This window comes from Falco peregrinus, chromosome 19 (assembly GCF_023634155.1).
Source record: "Falco peregrinus isolate bFalPer1 chromosome 19, bFalPer1.pri, whole genome shotgun sequence".
In the NCBI taxonomy this organism is placed as follows: Eukaryota; Metazoa; Chordata; class Aves; order Falconiformes; family Falconidae; genus Falco; species Falco peregrinus.
The window spans coordinates 525,756-545,039 of NC_073740.1; the positions used below are offsets into that span (position 1 = coordinate 525,756).

At 59.1% G+C, this 19,284-nt stretch overlaps 1 protein-coding gene across 6 annotated transcripts; it reads left to right on the plus strand.

The window, feature by feature from the left end:
- Positions 1-1,216: 1,216 nt before the first annotated feature.
- Positions 1,217-16,176, plus strand: RAPGEF3 (Rap guanine nucleotide exchange factor 3). 6 transcript variants are annotated; one of them, XR_008745007.1, is made up of 27 exons: positions 1,217-1,448; positions 6,415-6,468; positions 6,783-6,889; positions 7,058-7,179; positions 7,298-7,472; positions 7,711-7,795; positions 8,026-8,086; positions 8,329-8,405; positions 8,515-8,661; positions 8,843-8,952; positions 9,216-9,304; positions 9,912-9,990; positions 10,244-10,394; positions 10,490-10,572; positions 11,197-11,453; positions 11,528-11,674; positions 11,802-11,899; positions 12,107-12,232; positions 12,318-12,499; positions 12,577-12,667; positions 13,058-13,108; positions 13,291-13,378; positions 13,527-13,591; positions 13,826-13,880; positions 13,972-14,043; positions 14,780-15,514; positions 15,605-16,176. XR_008745007.1 is itself a non-coding variant. In XM_055792273.1 (26 exons), exons 1-26 carry the CDS (start codon positions 1,365-1,367, stop codon positions 14,899-14,901), a joined length of 2,775 nt encoding a protein of 924 aa, XP_055648248.1. In that variant the 5' UTR covers positions 1,217-1,364; the 3' UTR covers positions 14,902-16,176. The 6 variants fall into 6 exon arrangements, 2 of the variants coding, with proteins under 2 accessions (XP_055648248.1, XP_055648249.1); XM_055792273.1 differs by having other exon boundaries at positions 14,783-16,176; XR_008745008.1 differs by lacking the exons at positions 14,780-15,514; positions 15,605-16,176 and having other exon boundaries at positions 13,676-13,880; positions 13,972-14,044.
- Positions 16,177-19,284: the final 3,108 nt, after the last annotated feature.

Below are 19,284 nucleotides of genomic sequence, written 5' to 3' on the forward strand. Positions count from 1 at the left end.
GGAGAAGCAGATGGTGGGAGGAAGGATTGCTGTCCCTGTCCTGCATGACTACTCCTGGATTTGCCCAAGGCCACACTGGGAGATTCTATCTCCCCAGGCCCACGTGGGGTGGCCCCAAGAAGTGACTGTCCCGGGGAGCTTGACGTGACCCCCAAAGTCCCTGGGGTGTCTGATCAAGAGACAAAGCAGGAGTGCACCAAGGATGCCTATCCAAACTGTTTGTATCCAGCTGACATTTCTCATCACTTTGCTGGTTGGGGTGGGGGCTTATTTAAATATATACATTTTTAAGTCGTCTTTTTTAAATAAAAACATAGGATTTATTTCAAAAGTAAAAGCTCCTTTTGGCAGAAAACCCTTTCTTTTTAGCCAAAAGTCCCAGCACAAGTGCTCCCAGGACCTCTGGGCCACGCTCCAGGTCTGCTCCTCTGTCCTTCCCAGTCAGAGGGTGGGGACCACCTCCCCAGTATAAATCACCTCCCACTTTCCAGCACCTCTGTGCCCTGTTCTCCCCAAACCATGCTGGGCCCTGGGCAGGGGTATCCCTGTGGTTCCCCAATCCCCAGGGTCTCAGTGGGGTGCACAGAGCAAGTGCAGGGGCTGCTATAGACAGCACGATGCCCAGGGTCTCAGTGGGGTGTGCAGGGTTTCCTGGAGACCCCCTGATCTCTGGGGTCTAGATAGGATGCACAGTGGCTCCTGGGGACCCCCTGATTCCCGGGGTCTCAGTGAGGTGCGCTGGGGCTCCCTGAAGCTCCCTGATCCCCAGGGTCTCGGTGGGGTGCACAGTGGCTCCTGGGGACCCCCCGATCCCCGGGGTCTCGGTGGGGCACAGTGGCTCCCCGGGAGCCCGGGAGCCCCGGGGACTGGCCTGGGGGAACGCACGGGGCTCAGCTGGACGGGGACTCCCGCGGGGGGCGGTCAGGGGCAGCCCCCCCGCCCGGGACAGCCACGACCCTCGGGGGGGGGGGGGGGGGGGGGGAGTGTCCCCATGTCCCCAAAAGCCCAGGTGGGACGGGGCGGGGCTGGGGGGTTGCCCCGGCCGCGGTCCCAGCCCCGCTCTGGGGCGGAGCGCGGCCAGCCCGGCCCGGCCCGCCCCGCCCCGCGCAGCACCGCGGAGCCGCCGCCGCCGGAGCAGCCCCGGGCTGCGGCCGCCATGGCCTCTCCCCCCTGCGCCGCCGCCGCATGAAGGTGCGCGGGGCCGGGGAGGCGGCGTGGCGGGGCCCGCGGGCGCCGGTAGCCCGGAGCTGGCAGGGAGTACGGCGAGCCGGGCTGGAGCCCGGGGGCGGTGCTGCTCGGCCCCCTCCGCCCCCTCCGGGGGGCCCGGCGTTGACGGTAGCGGGCTCTCGGTGCTCTTCAAGAAGATGCACTTGTTCCGGAGCTCCAGCTACGAGATCCGGCTGGAGGGCGAGGGGGGCAGCTTGCCCCGCATCCAGGGCATCCGCTGGGTGAGTACGGGGGAGGCGGGAGGGGGACCCCGGCACCACCGAGCGCCCCGGGGGATGCCCCCCGGGGGATGCCCCCCGAGGCAGGGAGGCCCCTCCGCTGCCAGCTTTCCCCACCGACCCTCTCAAGCATCCCTCCTCGCCCCGGGGTCTGCACTTGGCCGGCCGCAGGGCTTCAGGAAACGGGGTTCGGTGGAGCCCCTGCAAAGGACAAGTGGGGTCCCCCCGGTTTCTCACTGCCGCCAGCCCCTTACCAGAGCATGGCTTGGCCGGGCTTAACCCATCTCCGGCCCCGCAGCCGGCCAGGCAGGGGGCTGTGGTCTGCGACCCGCGCCCTGCTCCCCTCGCCGCAGCCAGGCGTGAAGCCAGCCCAGGGCTACCGCGGGCCAGCGCGGGGGCCAGCGGGCAGCGCACCCGGGCCCGAGCCTGGGAGCAGGGGAGCCCTTCCCCGCGGCCCTGTGGCGCGCTGGCTTCAAAACATTCCCTCCCCGCCAGGTCGGGCTGTTTCTACAGGAGAAACTTCTGTCTTGGCAGTGGGACGATGCTTGGCATTGTCCTCCCTCCCCAGATCCGTGCTGTCCCCTGGCCAGGAGCTGCTGGGGATCTCTGGGTACCAAGGCACTCGATCCCTGCTCTCGGCCTCTTGCTGTCCCCTTTGGACTGGGATGTGACCTGGAGCCTGTTCACCTGCCCTAGCTGAGCTTCATGACCTTCCCCTTCCCACACTGCTTGACCTGGGGCAAATGTTTTTAAGGAAAAAAGTGAAATTACTTTAAGGAAACAACCCCCTTTTCAGTATTTCCATACAGCACACAAGCTTCTTCACAAATAAGAAAGCTTTCCTCTCTTTTCCCCTTCTTCCTGATATTTTTTCTCCCCATAACTTCTAGGAACTTAATTCTGGGAGAGTTTTCTTGAGTGGCAAAAAGCCAGGGAGGTTGGGAAAGCAGCAGGCTGGAGCAGTACTGTGCTAAACTGCCAGACTAGGATAAATCTGACAAAATCTGGCAGCACGGTGGCACACAAAGTGTGGCAGGAGTGCCCCCTCCCCGAGTGGTTTCATGTGCGTGGGGGCAACCACCAGCTGTTTGTGGATCTATCTCTGTAGGGAAGGGGGGTGTTTTCCCCACTTTTTTGCAAGTACTCCCAGTGCATCCACTCCTTGGGGCTGATACAGGAGATGTGAAGAGTAGGGAACCATCTGGCTGTGCCTTGGGGCAACTATATTGTCCCTTGTCCCCATTGCTGCAAGCCTATGGCTCCTGGAAACTCCTCCTTGCACCCTGGCTCTGTCCCATCCCTCCTGTAGACCTGTTTGCCTGATCCCAGTGCCAGCAAATCCCTCCCAGTTCTATTGCTTGCTGTGAGGCTCCGGCCCAGGCTCCTGTCCCCTAGCATCAGCAGGACATTGCAGCCCAGCATCCCCAAGCAGCTCTGTCCTTCACCCTTCCTCGAATACAAGTGCCATTGTGCCAGTTCTCACTGCGTCCGTGGAGGGGACAGAGGGGACAGAGCAGGTCCCCTGAGCCCCCCTCCCCAACGAGGCTCCTGGGGGGACAGCAAGCCCCTGGCTGGCTGCCATGCCTTTTGAGGCTGCGGATGGGCGAGGACTTTCTCTGGAGCTGTAAAGCCTGAAATAACTCCTGTTGTTTTCCTTGGGATCCCAAACAAAAGCAGCGTGTGAGCACAGAACAGTCGCTGCTGGTCTTGGCCAGCTGCCCGCCGGATTTCTGGAGACAGGCAGGATCTCAGTGCCCGCGTGTCCCATAAGCAGGAAGATGGAAAGAGGTGACTCCTTAGGAAGCTGTTTGGAAACGGCGGCCACAATGCTGTGACAATTAGGCAGGGGGTGAGGGTGGGGAGGTCATCCTGTGGGTCTGGACCTGTTACCTGGGGAGCAAGGATGCTTCGGGAAGGGATTTTGGGGGCCAGCTGTGAGATTTTGCATGTGTTTCAGAGCTGATCTGGCAATGAGGAAACCTCAGGAGGGAGAAATCTCTCCAAGCTATCATCTTTGAGCAGGGTTTTTGCAAGTCTCTTTCAGTGTCCTTGTGAGCGTGGCTTGGAGCAGGACCGTGGCTCTCTGCCTCAAGGACAGGCCTTACTTACAGGGTGACAGAAGAGGCTTTTTGAGGACCGGAGCAGCTTTCACTTGTACCCAAGGGGGTGAAATCAGACCCCGGGTCCCATGGGAGATAACTCCATGTCATTGCCACAGCCCAGCTCCTGTTTGTAAACATTTGCTCTGCAATTGCCTGCACGTTTCCTGTTCCACAGGGCAGTCACGAGGCTCAGGAAGGTTTGCAGAGTGAGTAAGTCACAGTGTCCCAGCCTCAGTGGCAGCATGGCCAAGTCGGAGTGTCCCCAGGGACCTGCTGCATTCACAGAGCTGCTTGTTTTCCGTCTGCTCCCCAAACCTCTCCTAAGCCAATTGCAAACTGCTGGCTCAGGCTCTCTGGAGAAGGATGAGGAAGCCCTGAGGGTATGGAAAGGGCTGGAGAAAATGAGGGAGCAGCCTGAGCTGGGCAGGGTGTGGGACAGGCAAGCAGGCAGCGCAAAGCAGAGCACCCACAGCACCCATCAGTGGGTGTCCACCTCCATCACCCTCCTGCCTGGGCCAGGAGGTGCCAGGGCTTTTTGGTTTCCCATCAGATCTTGGTAGGTTGTTTTGTCCTTGAATTCATTTCCAAAGAATGCTTCTGCAGCTAATTACTCCTGCCCTTGGCTTCCTTAATTGAGGCTTTCATCCAGATCATCCCTCTTGCTCGGGTTGCTCAAACCTTTCCAAGCAGCCCAGAGCCAGCAGATCAAGGATATCACCATGTGTGGAGTTCACACCACTTCCACCGCCAGCCCGAGTGCTGCAGACCCCTTACAGCCAGAAGCAGACCAGGGGGGACACCACAAAGCCTTCCCCTCAAGGTGACCACTGCACAGGTGAAAGCACCCCAAGGAAGGATGGCCCTCACCCCTGTCTTGAGGTTAATGCTCAGAGTGCATTAATTGCCTTGGCCGGGCAGTGTGTGGAGAACAGGTCTGACGGGTGCTCGGCTTTCCCCAGCCTGTATACACAGCCAAGATGAAAGGTTGTTTATTCAGGGCCATGGCCATGCAGGAGCCAGGGAGCCCTCATCCATCTCAGCAGCGCCGGGAGGGAAGCTTGGCTGCCTTTGCACCAGGATTAGGGCTGCAGCTGGACTGATCAATGGCTCATCCCTTCTTTGCCCTGCTTTTACCTGGAGCATCCCCTCCCTGAGGGGAAAACCTGGGAGAAAAATTAACACAAGGATTAAACGGCACCTGCTGATGCGGGATAACCAGGAGGGATGAGTGGTCATGGAGAAGCTGAGGACTCAAGCATGGCCCAGCAGGGATCAGCATGACTCCCAGTGGAGCTGAACCTGGTTCTGGGTGGTGCTGTGGCAGTCAGCAGCCAGTCCATCCCAGAGAGTGGGGACCTGGCTAAGACCATTGCGTATGCCGCTGACAGAGACGGTCCCCAGCTATTCCTGATGCTGATGACAGATCACTCCAGGAGGGACTCCCCGAGGCAGAAAGAGGGATGCTATTTTAGGATCGGTAAAGAGTGAAGTCATTAATGAGAAGCCAGTTTAGAAAACAGCATTGGATTAACTCATCACGTGCAGATATAAGTTAAATAGAGCAAAAATCTCAGTGGGTACCTGGGGTTTTTCCATCCCCAAAGCGTGTGTTTTTCTCCTTTAGGTTAAGGGAGCACTGAACTGCCGGTGAACTGGGTGTGCTGTGGATCAGTGAGGTTTCCTATTTTGCTCTCTTCCTACTGACACCCATCCCACTATTTGCATTTTTTACAGCTGTCAGGGCTGTAGTTCACATTTTCAGTCAGCAGCACATGCTCCTGCTTGAACTCAGAGCCTCTGACCATGAGCGAGGGAAATTTAGGCCTGTTTTCTTCTCATATGCCTTATTTTGGGCATGTCTTTTGAATTATACCCGCTGCTGTTTCCCCATACCCAGCACGTGCTCGGTGACTTTCTGCCTTGCTGGTCCATCATTTCCAGGACCTCCCCTAAAATCCTTGGAAAAACAGCTTCATATTCACCAGCTCTTTGGTACCAAGGGAAGTGCCAGGTTACACATCACCCACAGCAATTTGGCTCTTTTGCTGCTGTGCTGCTCTGGGCGCCAGGGACCTTGCGTCCTGGTGGTTTGTTACAGCTGATTTTTCAGGATTTAATGCCTAAGTTTTTCTGGCCTTGCTGTGATTTGAGACCAGTCTACTGGCAAGTTGCCTGCAGGGAAGGGTTTGGGCACACTTATGGTGCTCTGCTACCCTCATCCTCTGCAAGAGCTCTTGCTCGCCATCGTCTGCAGTGGGACAGGCTGGCCACGGGTCCTGTCCTTGGTGTCCTCTGCAAGCTGATCTTCCAATTCCCCAAGGCTTTCTTGGGCCATTTCCATAACCCACCAGAGTTTGGAATCTTTTCTGTCCTCTTTGTTTGGACCCGGCTTCAAAGCTGGAGGAAATCCCCCAGGCTCTGGACACCTCTCCCTCGCCTGGGGCTGTGGCAGCTTCCCCAGGTCTCTCTGAAGTCAGTCTCCTCCAGTGGCAAGCTCCGTGTCTCACATATGATGTCTTTGATCCCTGTTCGCAAAGTTTTTACTTTTAACTTCCTTTTATCTCCCAGCTCCCTCATTTGAATGCACTTCCCTTTCTGAAGTTAAACATAACCACGGGGGGTTTCTGGGGCTTAGGTCCCTGGGTATACATCTGTTTTCAGCAAGGATGGGGCAGAGTAAAGGTTTTACTTTTGTTTTAGGAGGTGGGTGCTGGTGAGCATGCAGGGATGCTTGCCTCCTCGCCTGGTGAAAAGCAGAAGCTGAACTGTGCCTTGCGGGGGACAGGAGCCCTGCTGGGGTGTGTGGGGTGAAGGGGGGCATGGCAGAGCCCATGCAGCCATCAACCCCCTTCTTTTTTGTTTTTCAGACCCCTCTTTTGGACACTGAATCCACTCTGGATTATGGACACAGCCTTACCCAGGTGGGTGGGCTGGGAAGACCCACAAAGACATGAGTTTGGGGCGGTGGGAGATAGAGAAGCATGCCTTGAAGGCTGTGAGGGGTGGGGGGCCAGAGCACCCCTGTATCATGGACCCCTCAGCTCAGCTCTGGGCTGGTCGCTCCCTTGGGCTCAGCCGTTCCCAGGGGTGGGTGATGGAGATGCCAGGGTGCTGGGATGGGCATGCAGGCGTGTTGCACCTTGGCGGGGTGTTGGAGGCATGGTTGACCATGCAGGGTGTCAGCGCAGTCAGGGTCCAGCACTCATGCTCTCCCCAGTTCCCCTTCCATCCTCAGGCATCCTCAGAGAAGATCTGGCGAGCCGGGAAGCTCCTCTTTAGCCACCTCACCAGCACCCACCCCAGCCTCATCCGGGACCACAAGCATCACCTGCGGCATTACAGGTGGGATGGCTGGCACCCCTGCCATGCTGGAGGGTGCCGCGGGCTGCCAAGGATCCCAGCAGCCCTCTGGGGACAGCAGGACTTCTGCCCATCCCAGGCAGCGTTCACCCAGGGTGCTGGGTGCCGCAGCCCTTTTAGGGGTGTTTCTCACGCCTTCTCCCCTTGCAGGCAGTGCTGCTCCGGGAAGGAGCTGGTGGACTGGCTGCTGAGCGCTGGGCTCACCATCCAGACACGTAGCCAGGCCATCGGCATCTGCCAGGTGCTGGTGGACGGAGGTGTCCTGACACATGGTGAGGGCGGGGGGTGACAGCCCCCTTCGTGGCACTGGGATCTCGCAAGGCGGGACTCATGGCTGCTGGGGTCTCCCATGGGTGCATGGCCAAGGTCACATGTGCTTTCCCTCTGCAGTGAAGCAGGAGTGGCATTTCCAGGACAAGGAAACCCAGTTTTACCGTTTTGCTGAGCTGGAGCTGAGCCCTGAGCTTGGTGCTGGGCTCCGGGATGCGGAGGAGCTGCTGGAGGCACTGGCCTTCCTAGCCCAGCTGGGTCCTGATGCGCTGCTCACCATGGCTCTGCGCAAGCCGTGAGTGGGGCTGGGGGGACACAGGGCTCTTTTCAGCCGCACTCCAGGGGGGTCTGGAGTACCGAAGGCGCTGCTGTGGATGAGTCAACCTGAGCATCTCTTCTACGGCTGTCAGACCAGGGAGAGAAAGAGGCTGCCCGTCCAGAGGGGTTATGCCTGGAGAGGGGTGTCTGCTTCTTGGGACTGGGCGGGGAGAATGGCATGGCTGGCTGCTCACGCCGTGCCCCCCCCCTCACAGGCCTGCCCAGCGCACAGAGGATGAGCTGGAGCTTATATTTGAGGAGCTCCTCCACATCAAAGCTGTGGCTCATCTCTCCAACTCAGTGAGTGTGGCTGTGCCCTGCTTCCCCTGTAACATGTGTGTCCCCCCCCAGCCTGCTCCCAGTCCCCAAATCCTCCTGCATCCCATTGCTTCCTGTCTGGGCATCCTGTCCTGGCCCTCTCTGAGCGTCCCTGGGCCCCCTTCCCACCCTGTCCCCCATGCCCATGCGTGTCCCCTCCTCGCTCAGCTCTGGGCTGGGGTAAACCTAATGGCAGGTGCCTCTTGCCACAGGTGAAGCGGGAGCTGGCATCCGTGCTGATGTTTGAGTCGCACCAGAGAGCAGGCACCGTGCGTGAGTATCGTGTGCCCCAGGAGCTGTGCGGGGCTGGCCAGTCCTCCAGGAAAGGGTCCCCAGCCTGAGGAGGATGGCTGGAGTCTTTGCTATCAGTGTGGATGTTCCTCATGGAGCAAGGATGGAGGGGACCAGAGCACTTGCCGTGTTCACCCGATACGGGAGCTCAGGATGGGTGGCTGAAGAGGGGTGCTTGGAGGGTCCCACTCTTCAGCTGCTGGATACTGCTGTTTCCACTGCAGTGTTCAGCCAAGGAGATAAAGGCACATCATGGTACATCATCTGGAAGGGCTCGGTGAATGTGGTCACCCATGGCAAGGTAGGTGCATCCCTGCACAGAGGGGGTCTGCAGACACCCCATGTCAGTCTTCCCCAGTGGGGAGACGAGGGCTCCCACCCTGTCCCTCACTGTCCATGCCCCCTCCCAGGGCTTGGTGGCCACCCTGCATGAGGGGGATGACTTTGGGCAGCTGGCGCTGGTGAATGATGCACCCCGTGCAGCCACCATCATCCTGCGAGAGGACAACTGCCACTTCCTCCGTGTGGACAAGCAGGACTTCAACCACATCCTCAAGGTGGTGGGCAGGGGGCTTGCAGGGTGCTGGGTCTGAGCTGGGATGCACCATGCATCCTCCATGGTGTTAGCAGGGGGAGGACACTGCACTTTATGCCCATATGGGATTTTGGGGTGCAAGCAGCCAGCCAGGCATTACCTGATGGATCCAACCTGGGCTCATGGCTGGTTTCTCTCCCTAGGATGTGGAGGCCAACACCATGCGTCTGAAGGAGCACGGGAAGGTGGTGCTTGTCCTGCAGAAGAACCTGCAGGGTGGCAGCAGCCAGCCAGCCGAGGCACGGAGCAGCAGGTGACAGCAGCCTGTCCCCATCCCTCCTTGCAGCCATGCCAGCAGCAATGCCAGCCAATGCTGTCTGTGCCTCTGCCTCCTCTGCCACTTGCTGGCTTCCCTTGGCAGAGTTTGCTGGCAGGGCTGCGTCCCCAGTGGGTGAACAGGGATGCCAGGCCATGCTGACCAGCTGCGTCAAGTGGCCTCGTGGCCCAACATGGTGGCCCTGCCCACAGTTGGGGTGCTGCATCCTTCCCTGATGTGCCCTGTGCTCTGCCCACCAGGTACTTGGTGATGGCCGGGACGCCAGAGAAGATCCTTGAGCATCTGCTGGAGTTCATGAGGCTCGACGCCACGCTCTATGACCCCGTGGGTAGGTGGGGGGTCTCCTCCCCTGCTCCAGGGACTACGCCCCAGAGATGGGCAGGGGGCTGGGAACAGGGTGCCGGTGGGGGAACCAGCGCCGAGTGGGGCTCCTTATTCCTGCTGTTCGACCCCAAAAGCTCCTCCTCTCACCCTAAAATCCCCCATTGAGCTGGGGAAAGGGAGGCAACTCCAAAGCCAGCAGCGTCTCCTCTCCCGCATTCCTCCATCTCCCTCTGCCTTTGGAAAGGAGCAAAACTGGGCAAGAGAGGAACCAGGAGATGTCCTCAGCGGGTAACAAATCAGAGCTGCCAAGCTGGCGTCATCAGCCGCTGCGTTGGAGTCAACTCACTGCGAGCGCTGCGCTTTTAGTGCAGCCCTTAAAATTTTTTTTCATCCCCCACAGCCTGCAACCTTGCCAGCCCTTTCCACGGTGTTCAGGAGGAAAAAAAGACCTGCAGTGAGCATGGTCACTGCGATGGGGGAGACACAGGCCAACCCCACGCAGGGCACGGGTGATCCTTTCCCAGCCAGCCACACTGCCTGGCTGCAGTCACTGTGTCCCCAACCCACTGGGCACTGTGAAGGGGCAGTGATGGTGGCCTGGTCTCTTCCAGATACCCTGTTGGGGGACTTTCTGCTGACTTACACTGTGTTCATGCCGACCTCGCAGCTCTGCAGAGCTCTGCTGCACCAATATCCTTCTGTGGCTGGAGCTGGGGTGGACTGGGCTCCATCCTGCACCACACACCCCCAGCTAGGGACTGGCATGCTCAGCTTGGTCCCTGTCAACCTGGTGGGACCTCAGGGGTTGGCCAGGGGAGCCCCAAATCCCCTAGGCTCTTGAGCACAGGGCACATCTCCATCTCCCATCCTGTCCTGGGCGCACATGTATGGGGGTCCCTGCCTGCTCCCCACCACTCGTGCTGGTGCCCTTGACTGATCCCAGTTTCCGTGCGGAGCCGCTGGAGGGTTCGGAGCAGGAGAAGGCCACCTACTCCCTGCACAAGCGTCGGAAGATCCTGCGGCTGGTGAGCCAGTGGGTGCTGCTCTACGGGCGGCTGCTGCAGGGCGACCGCAGCACCACAACCCTGCTGCAGGTACTGGGAGCAGGAGCAAGGGGCAAGGGGAGTGTCCCCAGAGGGGTCTGTCTGTGACCACCCTATGCTGACTGCCGGGCACCTTCCTCCTGTAGAACCTCGCGGACCTGGCGAGCCAGGACCCCCGCCTGGGAGGTCTGGTCCAGGAGCAAGCACAGGACCGCCGGCGGCCACGAGTGTGAGTCCTCCAGGGAAGGAGGGGTGTCCTCATCCAAAACAGCCTGGCTCTGTCCCCCGGTGGTGCCGCTGCTCATGCCCACATCCCTGGGTCCTGCACCCCTTGTGCCTGGAGTAGGGGACTGCACATCTCATGGGGGAGGTTTAGGTTGGCCGTTAGGAAAAATTTCTTCAGTGAAAGGGTGGTCGAGCATTGGAACAGGCTGCCCGGGGAGGTGGTGGAATCACCATCCCTGGAGGTGTTTGAAAAACACGTGGATATGGCGCTAAGGGACATGGTTTAGTGGTGGACCTGGCAGTCCTGGGTTAATGGTTGGACTTAATGGTCTTAAAGGTCTTTTCCAACCTGAATGTTTCTGTGGGGGCTAAGCTTTTGGCCAGCAAAGCAATGATTGCCAAGACCAGGGACATGCCAGCAGCTCTCGGGCCACCTTGTCCCCAGTGTGGGGTTTTCCCAGTCACGGGGAGGATGTCAAACACCACCAGGATTCCCTGGTGCCTGGTGGGGAAGGGATGCTCGGGGGGCTCAGTGGTGGCCTGGATCCTGGGGGCTGCAGGACTTGGTTCTGTCTCCAGCACAGATGTGTGTTGCAGGGCTCTAACACCACTTCTGCTCTCTCTGCAGGCTGGAGAATGGACACAGCAGTGTTTCTCCCCAGCCTAAGGTAGAGGCGGCCCTGGGAGGTGTCAGGGCACCGGGGGGGTGGAGAGCTGGGTCACACCTGCCCTCTGGGGACCCCCAGCAGGAGGGGTGGCCAGTGGGGGGGCACTGTCCCTGCTCTCTCCCACCTTGGCCACAGACTCGGAGTTCAGTGAACTGGCTCACAAGCCAGGAGGAAGCAGTTTTGAACAGCAGTTGTGCTTTAAGAGCCCAGGACAAAGGTATTGCCATGCATGGTGGAGACTCTCCCCTCCCCGGTGGCTAGGAACACTAAAGCCCTTTCACCTCCCCGTAGTGCCCTACGAGATCTACAGACCGGACCACTCATGCCTGATCACAGTGCTGCCCATCAACGCCTCGGTGCAGGACATCCTGCGGTCCCTCGCCCCCCAGCTCGGCCAGGATGGGGAGCACATCCTGGTGAAGGTGAATTCGGCCGGAGGTGAGCGGGCTCTTCTGGGGATGCCACCATGCCTGGGCTGCCACTGTGCCATGGTGGTGGTTGCCCTGTGCCCAGACAGGATCTGGACCTTTCTCCATCCCAGCATCGACCACCCTCTCTCCCGCAGACAAAGTGGGGCTGCAGCTGGATGCCGTGGGGGTGTTCACAGCGCTGGGGCTCAATGAGAGGCTCTTTGCCGTGAGCGTGGAGGAGCTGGACAGTCTGGTGAGCATGGGGCAGAGGGGTCCTGGGAATGGGCAGCACCAGGCTGGACCCCTGAATGGGGTTTGGGACTGTGGTGCCTCCATAGCAGCGCAGGGTTGGGAGCATCCATCCCTCCCTGCTCCTCTCTCCTGGGGAAAGGGCTGGTGTTGCCTTCTCTGCTGTGGTGGCTAATGGCAGGAGGGGTTGGGCATCCTCCCCTGTGCACAGACCCCCCACCCCGAGCAGCTGGGCCCCCATGTCGGTTCCTCAGAGACCCTGGACCTCATCAGCTCCAAGGACCTGGCCAGCCACCTCACTGACTACGACTGGAACCTCTTCAAGAGCATCCACCAGGTAGGGCCAGCCCCCAGACTGCGGTGGGAGACACCTCCGCGGCGGCTTTGGAGACACCCCTCAGCCACCACATTGGGCTTTGTAGGTGGAAATGATCCACTACATCATCGGGCCACAGAAATTTCACGATGTAACCACGGCCAACCTGGAGCGGGTCATGCGGCGGTTCAATGAGCTGCAGTATTGGGTGGCCACAGAGCTGTGCCTCTGTCCCGAGGTGGGCAGGCGAGCCCAGCTCCTCCGCAAGTTCATCAAGCTGGCTGCACAGTGAGTGCCTTGCTTCCCGGTCCTGCGAGGACAAAGCCAGTGGTGGTCTCCCCGCCTGACTCTGTCCCCACTTACAGCCTCAAGGAGCAGAAGAACCTGAATTCCTTCTTCGCAGTGATGTTTGGTGTGAGCAACACAGCTGTCAGCCGCCTGGCCAAGACCTGGGAGGTAACCATCGTTGGGCTGCTGCCAGCCCTGTCAGATCCTCTGAGGGCTGCAGTGATGGATCTGGGTCCTCTCACTTGGGCAAGGGGCAAGGGTGGCCCAGGTGCTGGGATCCAGGGTGACCCTGCAGCCGTAAGCTCTGAGGAGCCAGGAGCAGCTGAAGGACAGGAATGCATTTCCCACCAGGCAGTTGGCCAGGATCAGCCCTGAGGTCTGGTTAGACCTGGGTGGGTGCCAGAATTCCCTGTACCAGGGTGGCAGTGAGCTCCAAGCCTGTTGCTTGTGAGCACCCAGAACAGGTGGTATTGCAGAGGTGTGATGGGGTGGGTGGAGGGGTGCTGGGGGGTTCCCCGAGGGTAGGAGAGACGAGTGCCAGTGACCCCCTCTCTGCAGAGGCTGCCCCACAAGATCCGGAAGCTGCATTCTGTGCTGGAGCGGATGCTGGTGAGCGCAGCCTCTTCCCGCCCTGTATCCGCCTTCCCGGCAGGGTTTAGCCCTGCTTCCCAAAAGGTTCAAGGTCACAGCGGTGCTGTGGAGGTGCTGCCCCCCTTTCTGCCCTGCACCCATGGCAGGGAGCAGCCAGGGCTGTGTCCCTTGCCGGCCCTGAGGTCCCACTCCGTCCCCAGGACCCATCATGGAACCACAGGGTCTATCGCCTGGCCGTGGCCAAGCTGAGCCCCCCCATCATCCCCTTTGTGCCTCTTCTCCTCAAAGGTGAGTGTCTCTGCTTAGGAGCTGTGGGGCCTTTGCTGGGGGGGCAGGCGGGAATGGGTTGGACTGGGGTGGTGAGGACCCCTTTGGATGCATCCAGCCCTCCCCAGGGACCAGGAAGCCAAATCTGATCCCTAAATCCCCCCCACAGACATGACATTCATCCATGAGGGCAATCGCACGCTGGCTGAGAACCTCATCAACTTTGAGAAGATGGTGAGTGGGGTGGGTTGGCTCCCCACAGACCTGCTGTCCCCCCATCCCCTGGGATGCAGATCCAGAGCATCTCCTTGGCATTAGCGCAGCCCCCCTGGCAGCCAGGACCCCTGGCTGTCCCCTCACAGGGGCCACAGGGCAGCCGCCGCTGAAGCTGGAGGGGACTGTGTTTTACCAGCCTGGGAGCAAAGTGGGGCCAGGTGACAGCAAGTGACCTTTGTGCATTGCCCACAGCACATGATGGCAAAGACTGTGCGTGTCCTGCAGCGCTGCCGGGGCCACGCACATGGTGAGTGCTCCCCAGTGGGGACAAGGATGAGGCCAGGCACCAGCGCTCATTTGGGGATGGAGCTGAACTCCTGCTCTCTGTCCACACACAGCTCCACTCTCCCCACTGCGAAATCGCTCCCCTCACCGGACAGAGGACCCCAGGGCCGTCAGGATCTCCACGTGTATGTCTGGGGCTCACCCATCTGCATCCCCCACCCCTATGCTGGGAGACCCCCACCCCTTGGGACTCTGTGGGGCTGGAGGAGGCCAGCCCAGGGGAGCATGCACCCACCATCCCTTGTCAGGGGTGTCCTGTGGGGCTGTCCCAAGGGCATCAGCCTGGCTACAGTGGGTGAAAGCTGGTCCAGGTGCTGTTAATGCCTCGGAGTACCCAGGGATGGAGGCTGAGCTTCCTCTCCCAAGTGGTGTGAGCCTGTGGGTGGCATGGTGCTCGCTGGAGGCACCAGTCAGCAATTCCTCATGCTGAAGAGAGTAACAGAGTGCTTCCAGCAGGCCCGAAGCACTCTGGTTATTAGGCAGCAGGCTGGGGCATCACTTTGTGCCATAAAGCAAGTCTGTCCCCACTTGCCTCTGCTGCTTCAGCTCTAGTGGGTTCCTGGAAGTGATAGAGGGGGATCCATGAGCCAAGGGAAAGGCAATGGAGGGGAATCCGTGAGCCAAGGGAGAGGTTATAGAGAGATTTGATGAGCTGAGCTAGAGGTGATGGAGGGGTTCAGTGGGGCAAGTCAGCAGGAGTGGAAGTGGGTCAGTAAGTCAGGTGAGAGGCACTGAAGACGGGTCCATGAGATGAGCCAGCAGTTATGAGAGAGGGTTGGCAAGCTGTGCCAGAGTCAATGGAGGGGGGTCGGTGAGCCCAGGCAGAGGCAGGAGCTCAGCCCTGATCTCTGCTCTCCCCAGCAGGCTCAGAGCAGTCCCTGAGTATGCGGAGCCCCGTCTCCACCTGGGCATACCTGCAGCACCTGAAAGCCATCGACAGCCAGAAGGAGCTGCTGCGGCTTTCCCACGACCTGGAGTCCTGACGGGCCGGAGGGGTCCCTGAGCGGGGATGGGGCAGCCTGTGTGCCGGCAGCGGGGGCAGCCCTGTGGCTCTGCTCACTGCAGCACTGGGCACAGGGCTGCGCAGGAGCCAGCCGAGAGCAGCCTCTGCTTGACTGTGCCACTGGCTGCAGTCACCAGGGTGGCACCAGGGGTGGCACCACGAGGCAGCCGGGAGCCCACGTGGACTGCAGGCAGGCAAGGGCCACGGACAGCAGAGTAAGCAACAAAGGTATTTTTGTATGCAAAGCTGCACTCCCTTTTCTTCTCCTTGCAGCAGCCTGGATTCATTCCCTGCACCGGCCAAGGGGGAGGAAGGAGCCATGGCTGCCCCCTGATGCTGCCTGTCCTGGAGGTGCTGGGCTGGAAGACGCCCCCTCCTCCTGGAGGGACTTAAGCCAGAGCATCCCTGTGAGCACGGAACACTACGTCTGTCTCCATCGGGATGCAGACACCAGGCTGAGCTCAGGGTCTAGCTTGTGCTGCCCCACAGATCCTGGGGACAGCCTCAGAGGAGGCTGCCCTTCACTCTGTCCTGTGTGTCCCATGGATGGTGCTGGCTGTGTCCACTGTTCCAGTCTCAGGGATGCAGGAAAAGTATCTCAATCCCCACCCCAGAACTGCTGGGGCTTAAACCAGCCCATGCTGCCAAACCTTGGCCTAATCATAGCTTTCTCCGTGCCTCAGTTTCCCCACATGGATGGGGGCAGGAATAGATGTGTACAGCTGTGGTGCAGAGGCAGGACAGCATCCATCACGGAAGGAGGCTGTGGTGGCCTCATAATGGAGGTGGTAATCTGATCTGGCCGTTCCCAACCCATGACCAGTTGTTGCTGGGCTGCAAACAGGATTTGGGGGAGATGGCTTTGAAGGAGGCAGAGCTGATGGACCCCAGAGGTGGGGACCCCCATCCCTCCCTCCGGAGCACCTCTGTATGTGCATGGAGCAGTTTTAGCAATGACCTTCCCAACACTCCGAGCAGGCCTGGATGAAGCTATGGGGTTCAAGGGAGATCACAACCCTTAAGAGCTCCCATGTTTGCAGGGTACCAGCACGGGGGAGGCTCACAGCCCCTGGCAGGTCTGTGTCCCAGCCGGGATGCCTCAGAGCCGCAGCACCAAGCCCCAAGCCAAAGCTCCCCTCCCCAGCACAGCTGGGCTACAAGGGACCAAGGCACTGCTGCATCAATTTCTCTTTTCAGTCTCACTATGCAGATGAATGGGTTGCTTAAAATAAAAGTCCCCATCACACCTAAATAATGTTTCAAGTGATGCAGCCAGCTACGAGATGGGATGTGGGCTCCTTGCAGCTCCAGCACCATGTCCCTCCCAGGAACCCCAGGTCCTCCCTAATGCAAAGCTTAGCTCTGAGGTTCTCTGCAAGGCAGTGGGTGGCCGTGCTCAATGGAGACCACTGTTGACACCTGGCATCTTCCAGGTTTCTAACTCCAGCCCCACACATGGTCCCAGCAGTGTGCATGTCCAGGCAAGCCAGGGCAAAACAGAGAGGAAATGAAAATTCCTTGGCATCTGGACCCAAACTGGGCAGCCCACACCTCCCACAGTCACTTTTCCCAGGATGTTTACCCTGAAGGACCTAAGGAGCCTTGAAATGAAAAAGGTTATGTGCGGGGAAGGAAGGGTCAACCCAGAGTTGCACGTTTTCTAGATGTTTGGGGCCTGCAGATCACCTTCAGTTTGCAGGTTGGCTGGTCAGGTCAGTGGATGCATCCTGGGGCTTTCCTTTCTTCAGCTGCAGGTGGAATGCTGGCCTGGTCAGCTGGCTTGGCTGGAGGCATCACCACTCGAGTGGAAAAACTGACCCTTGTCTGGTTTTCCTGGTGCAGGCTGTGAAGAGCATCCCGTTGGGGAGCTCGCCATGGTCCATGCACCTCCAGAACCCACAAGCCTGTATCTTCCACAAACTGTGCTTTCCCTGGGAGCATGAGCATGAAGGTCCAGCCCCACCAGCAATTCCAATGGAGCTGCAGAAGCCCCATGATGTCCCAAGGGTGAGAGGAAAACCTGGATAAATATTCTGGAAGAGGGTAATGAGTCCAGGGGGATGTGGAGAGGAAGATGGCAGAAGGGAATGGGGATGAAGCTCAGCATCTGGTAGCCCTGCTCACGGAAAACACTGGACTGCACAAAAATGAGAGGCTGGATGGCTGCCTCCTCCAGCAAGATCATGAGTAAAGGTCTGGGCGAGGGTGTAATGCAAGGGGCAAGAGCTGGGCACTGGATGGCTGCCTGGACTCCCAGCTTCCCCCTCCCCCCAGCACCCCTGGCAATCCACATCCCCTCTGGAATGCAAGAGCAGCATGGACCCAGCCCCAGGGTGTTTGACTCACCACCCTCCTGCAACATCCCTCATGGTCCAGCACCCTGAACAGGGTCACAGGGCTCGGTGACAGCCAGTGACGCTGCCCTTCTGTCACCAATGACTGACTCCGGACCGTGGCCCCGTGCACACCTGCCACTCTTCTCCCTGGATGTGGAACTGGGCAAGGAGAGGCGGGTGGTCCCCAGGAGCTTGGAGGGCTTTGGTGCCTGCAGGTCCAGCACAGCTGGAAGGCAGAGATGGGAACAAGATGTGCTGGACCATGGGGGTGTGGAAGGACAGCAGGTGGGGAGTGCTCACACCCAGTCAGCAGCTTCTGGAAGGTGTGGCTGAGAAATGGGGACTAACATGCTGTTCCCACATCTTTGCTGGTGGAGCTGACACTCCCAGTTAAGCCCAAGGCAAAAGGCATCATCCTCCATGGTAAGGCTGGGAAAGCAGCCTTCTGCAAGAAGAGACAGGCTCCACTTGTGTCTTCCTCCATGGTGGACATCCAGATCCCTCACTGAGAGCTGCGGGACTAGCTCCATCTCCAGACGCTGCGGCTTCTGCTCTTCCTGGGCATCTCAGAGGAGCAAGACTGATGCACAATGGCTGCAGCCATCCATCCACAATGTCCAGCCCTGCTGACATGAGCTCCTCACCCCCAATAGGGCTTGAAGCACAGCCTGCAGCTGGGAAAAGGCTGGCTTGGGCATGAGGCAGTTGATGGGCTCAAAAAGCAGCCTCAGCAGAGGGTGACACAAAGATGCCAGGAAAAACAAGGCTGCACTCAGGGAGAACAGGTCAGCAGGGTCACCAGCCCAGAGTGGAGGGTAGGAAATGACTGAGGGGTGAGAAAGAAGCCAAACCTGGTCTTTATTACACCAAACGCTGCTCTCCTGTGCCAGCTAACACACCCTGGGGAATTAATGCTGTTGCAATGCTGCTGTGTTGGCAGGAAAAATTGCAGGCAGCTACTGCCCACTCCACTCATGGAGGCTAGATGTTGCCTCCCCTGCGCTCAGGTGATACTTGGACATCAATTATCACCTGCTGAGGTGGAGATGCACAGGCAGCAATCCCCTCCTTGGTGGGGAGACCCTGTCTGGGACCTGTTGTTTCTGGTGATGAAAGCATTGGGAGCAAGGCTGTCTAGTAGCCACTGGGGCAGGCAGCCCAGGAAAGCCCAGGGCTGTTTACAGAAGCTCCAGGAGCCTCTGGCCAGGGAGCCTTCCCGGCATCACATCGGGCAAATGCCTGGCCAAACCAGAGGGATGTGGACCAGAAGGGACCAGCCAGTGGGTCTGTCACAGTGCACTGGCAGGGGGGCAGAGAAGCAGCTGGTATACATCATTTGGGCTTTGGGCAAGGCTTGTGATGAGGCTTCTGAGAAGCCACAGGAACCAGCCAGTGCCTGTGATGGACTCTCAGATGCAGCACCAACAAGCACTGTCTCTTCGTCATTTTCCTGGAAAGACAAGGAAGGGTGATGCTTGCAGACAATACAGCTGTGTTCCCTGATGGATGGGTTGAGGTCAGCCCTTGAGGGACCATGGCTGGGAAGAAATGGGGAGATGTGTAGAAGAGCTGAACTTCCCCAACAAATACCAACAGCAAAACTGGTTGAGGAAGTTCCTTCCTGTTTGCCTTAGTGTACTGCTCTCCAAACCAGAATGGAAAAACCAGCAGGTTTGAAACCAGCCTCCAGAAGGATGGTAAATTTGGTCTGGATTATTTTCACAATACGGTTTTGAGCACAGCCCTGCAAGCAACTGAGCTAGGCAGGGGAGGGATGGGGATGGAGTTCGCCTCAGGGGCAATTGCAATACCCCTTTGAAAACAGGGAGGCTGCACCAGGGTTCAGAGGTGGCATGAAGATGCCCTGGAAGGCAGAATGGATGCTGAGCTATTCCAGCCTGGTTACTCTCATGCCTTTGGGTGTATTAGTCAGCATGTACAACATGCTCCAGGACCGTGAACCAGTGGGAGACTGGTCCTCCCCTGGCTGTGGCAACAAAAAAGCTGTCTTTCCCACTGGATACAGC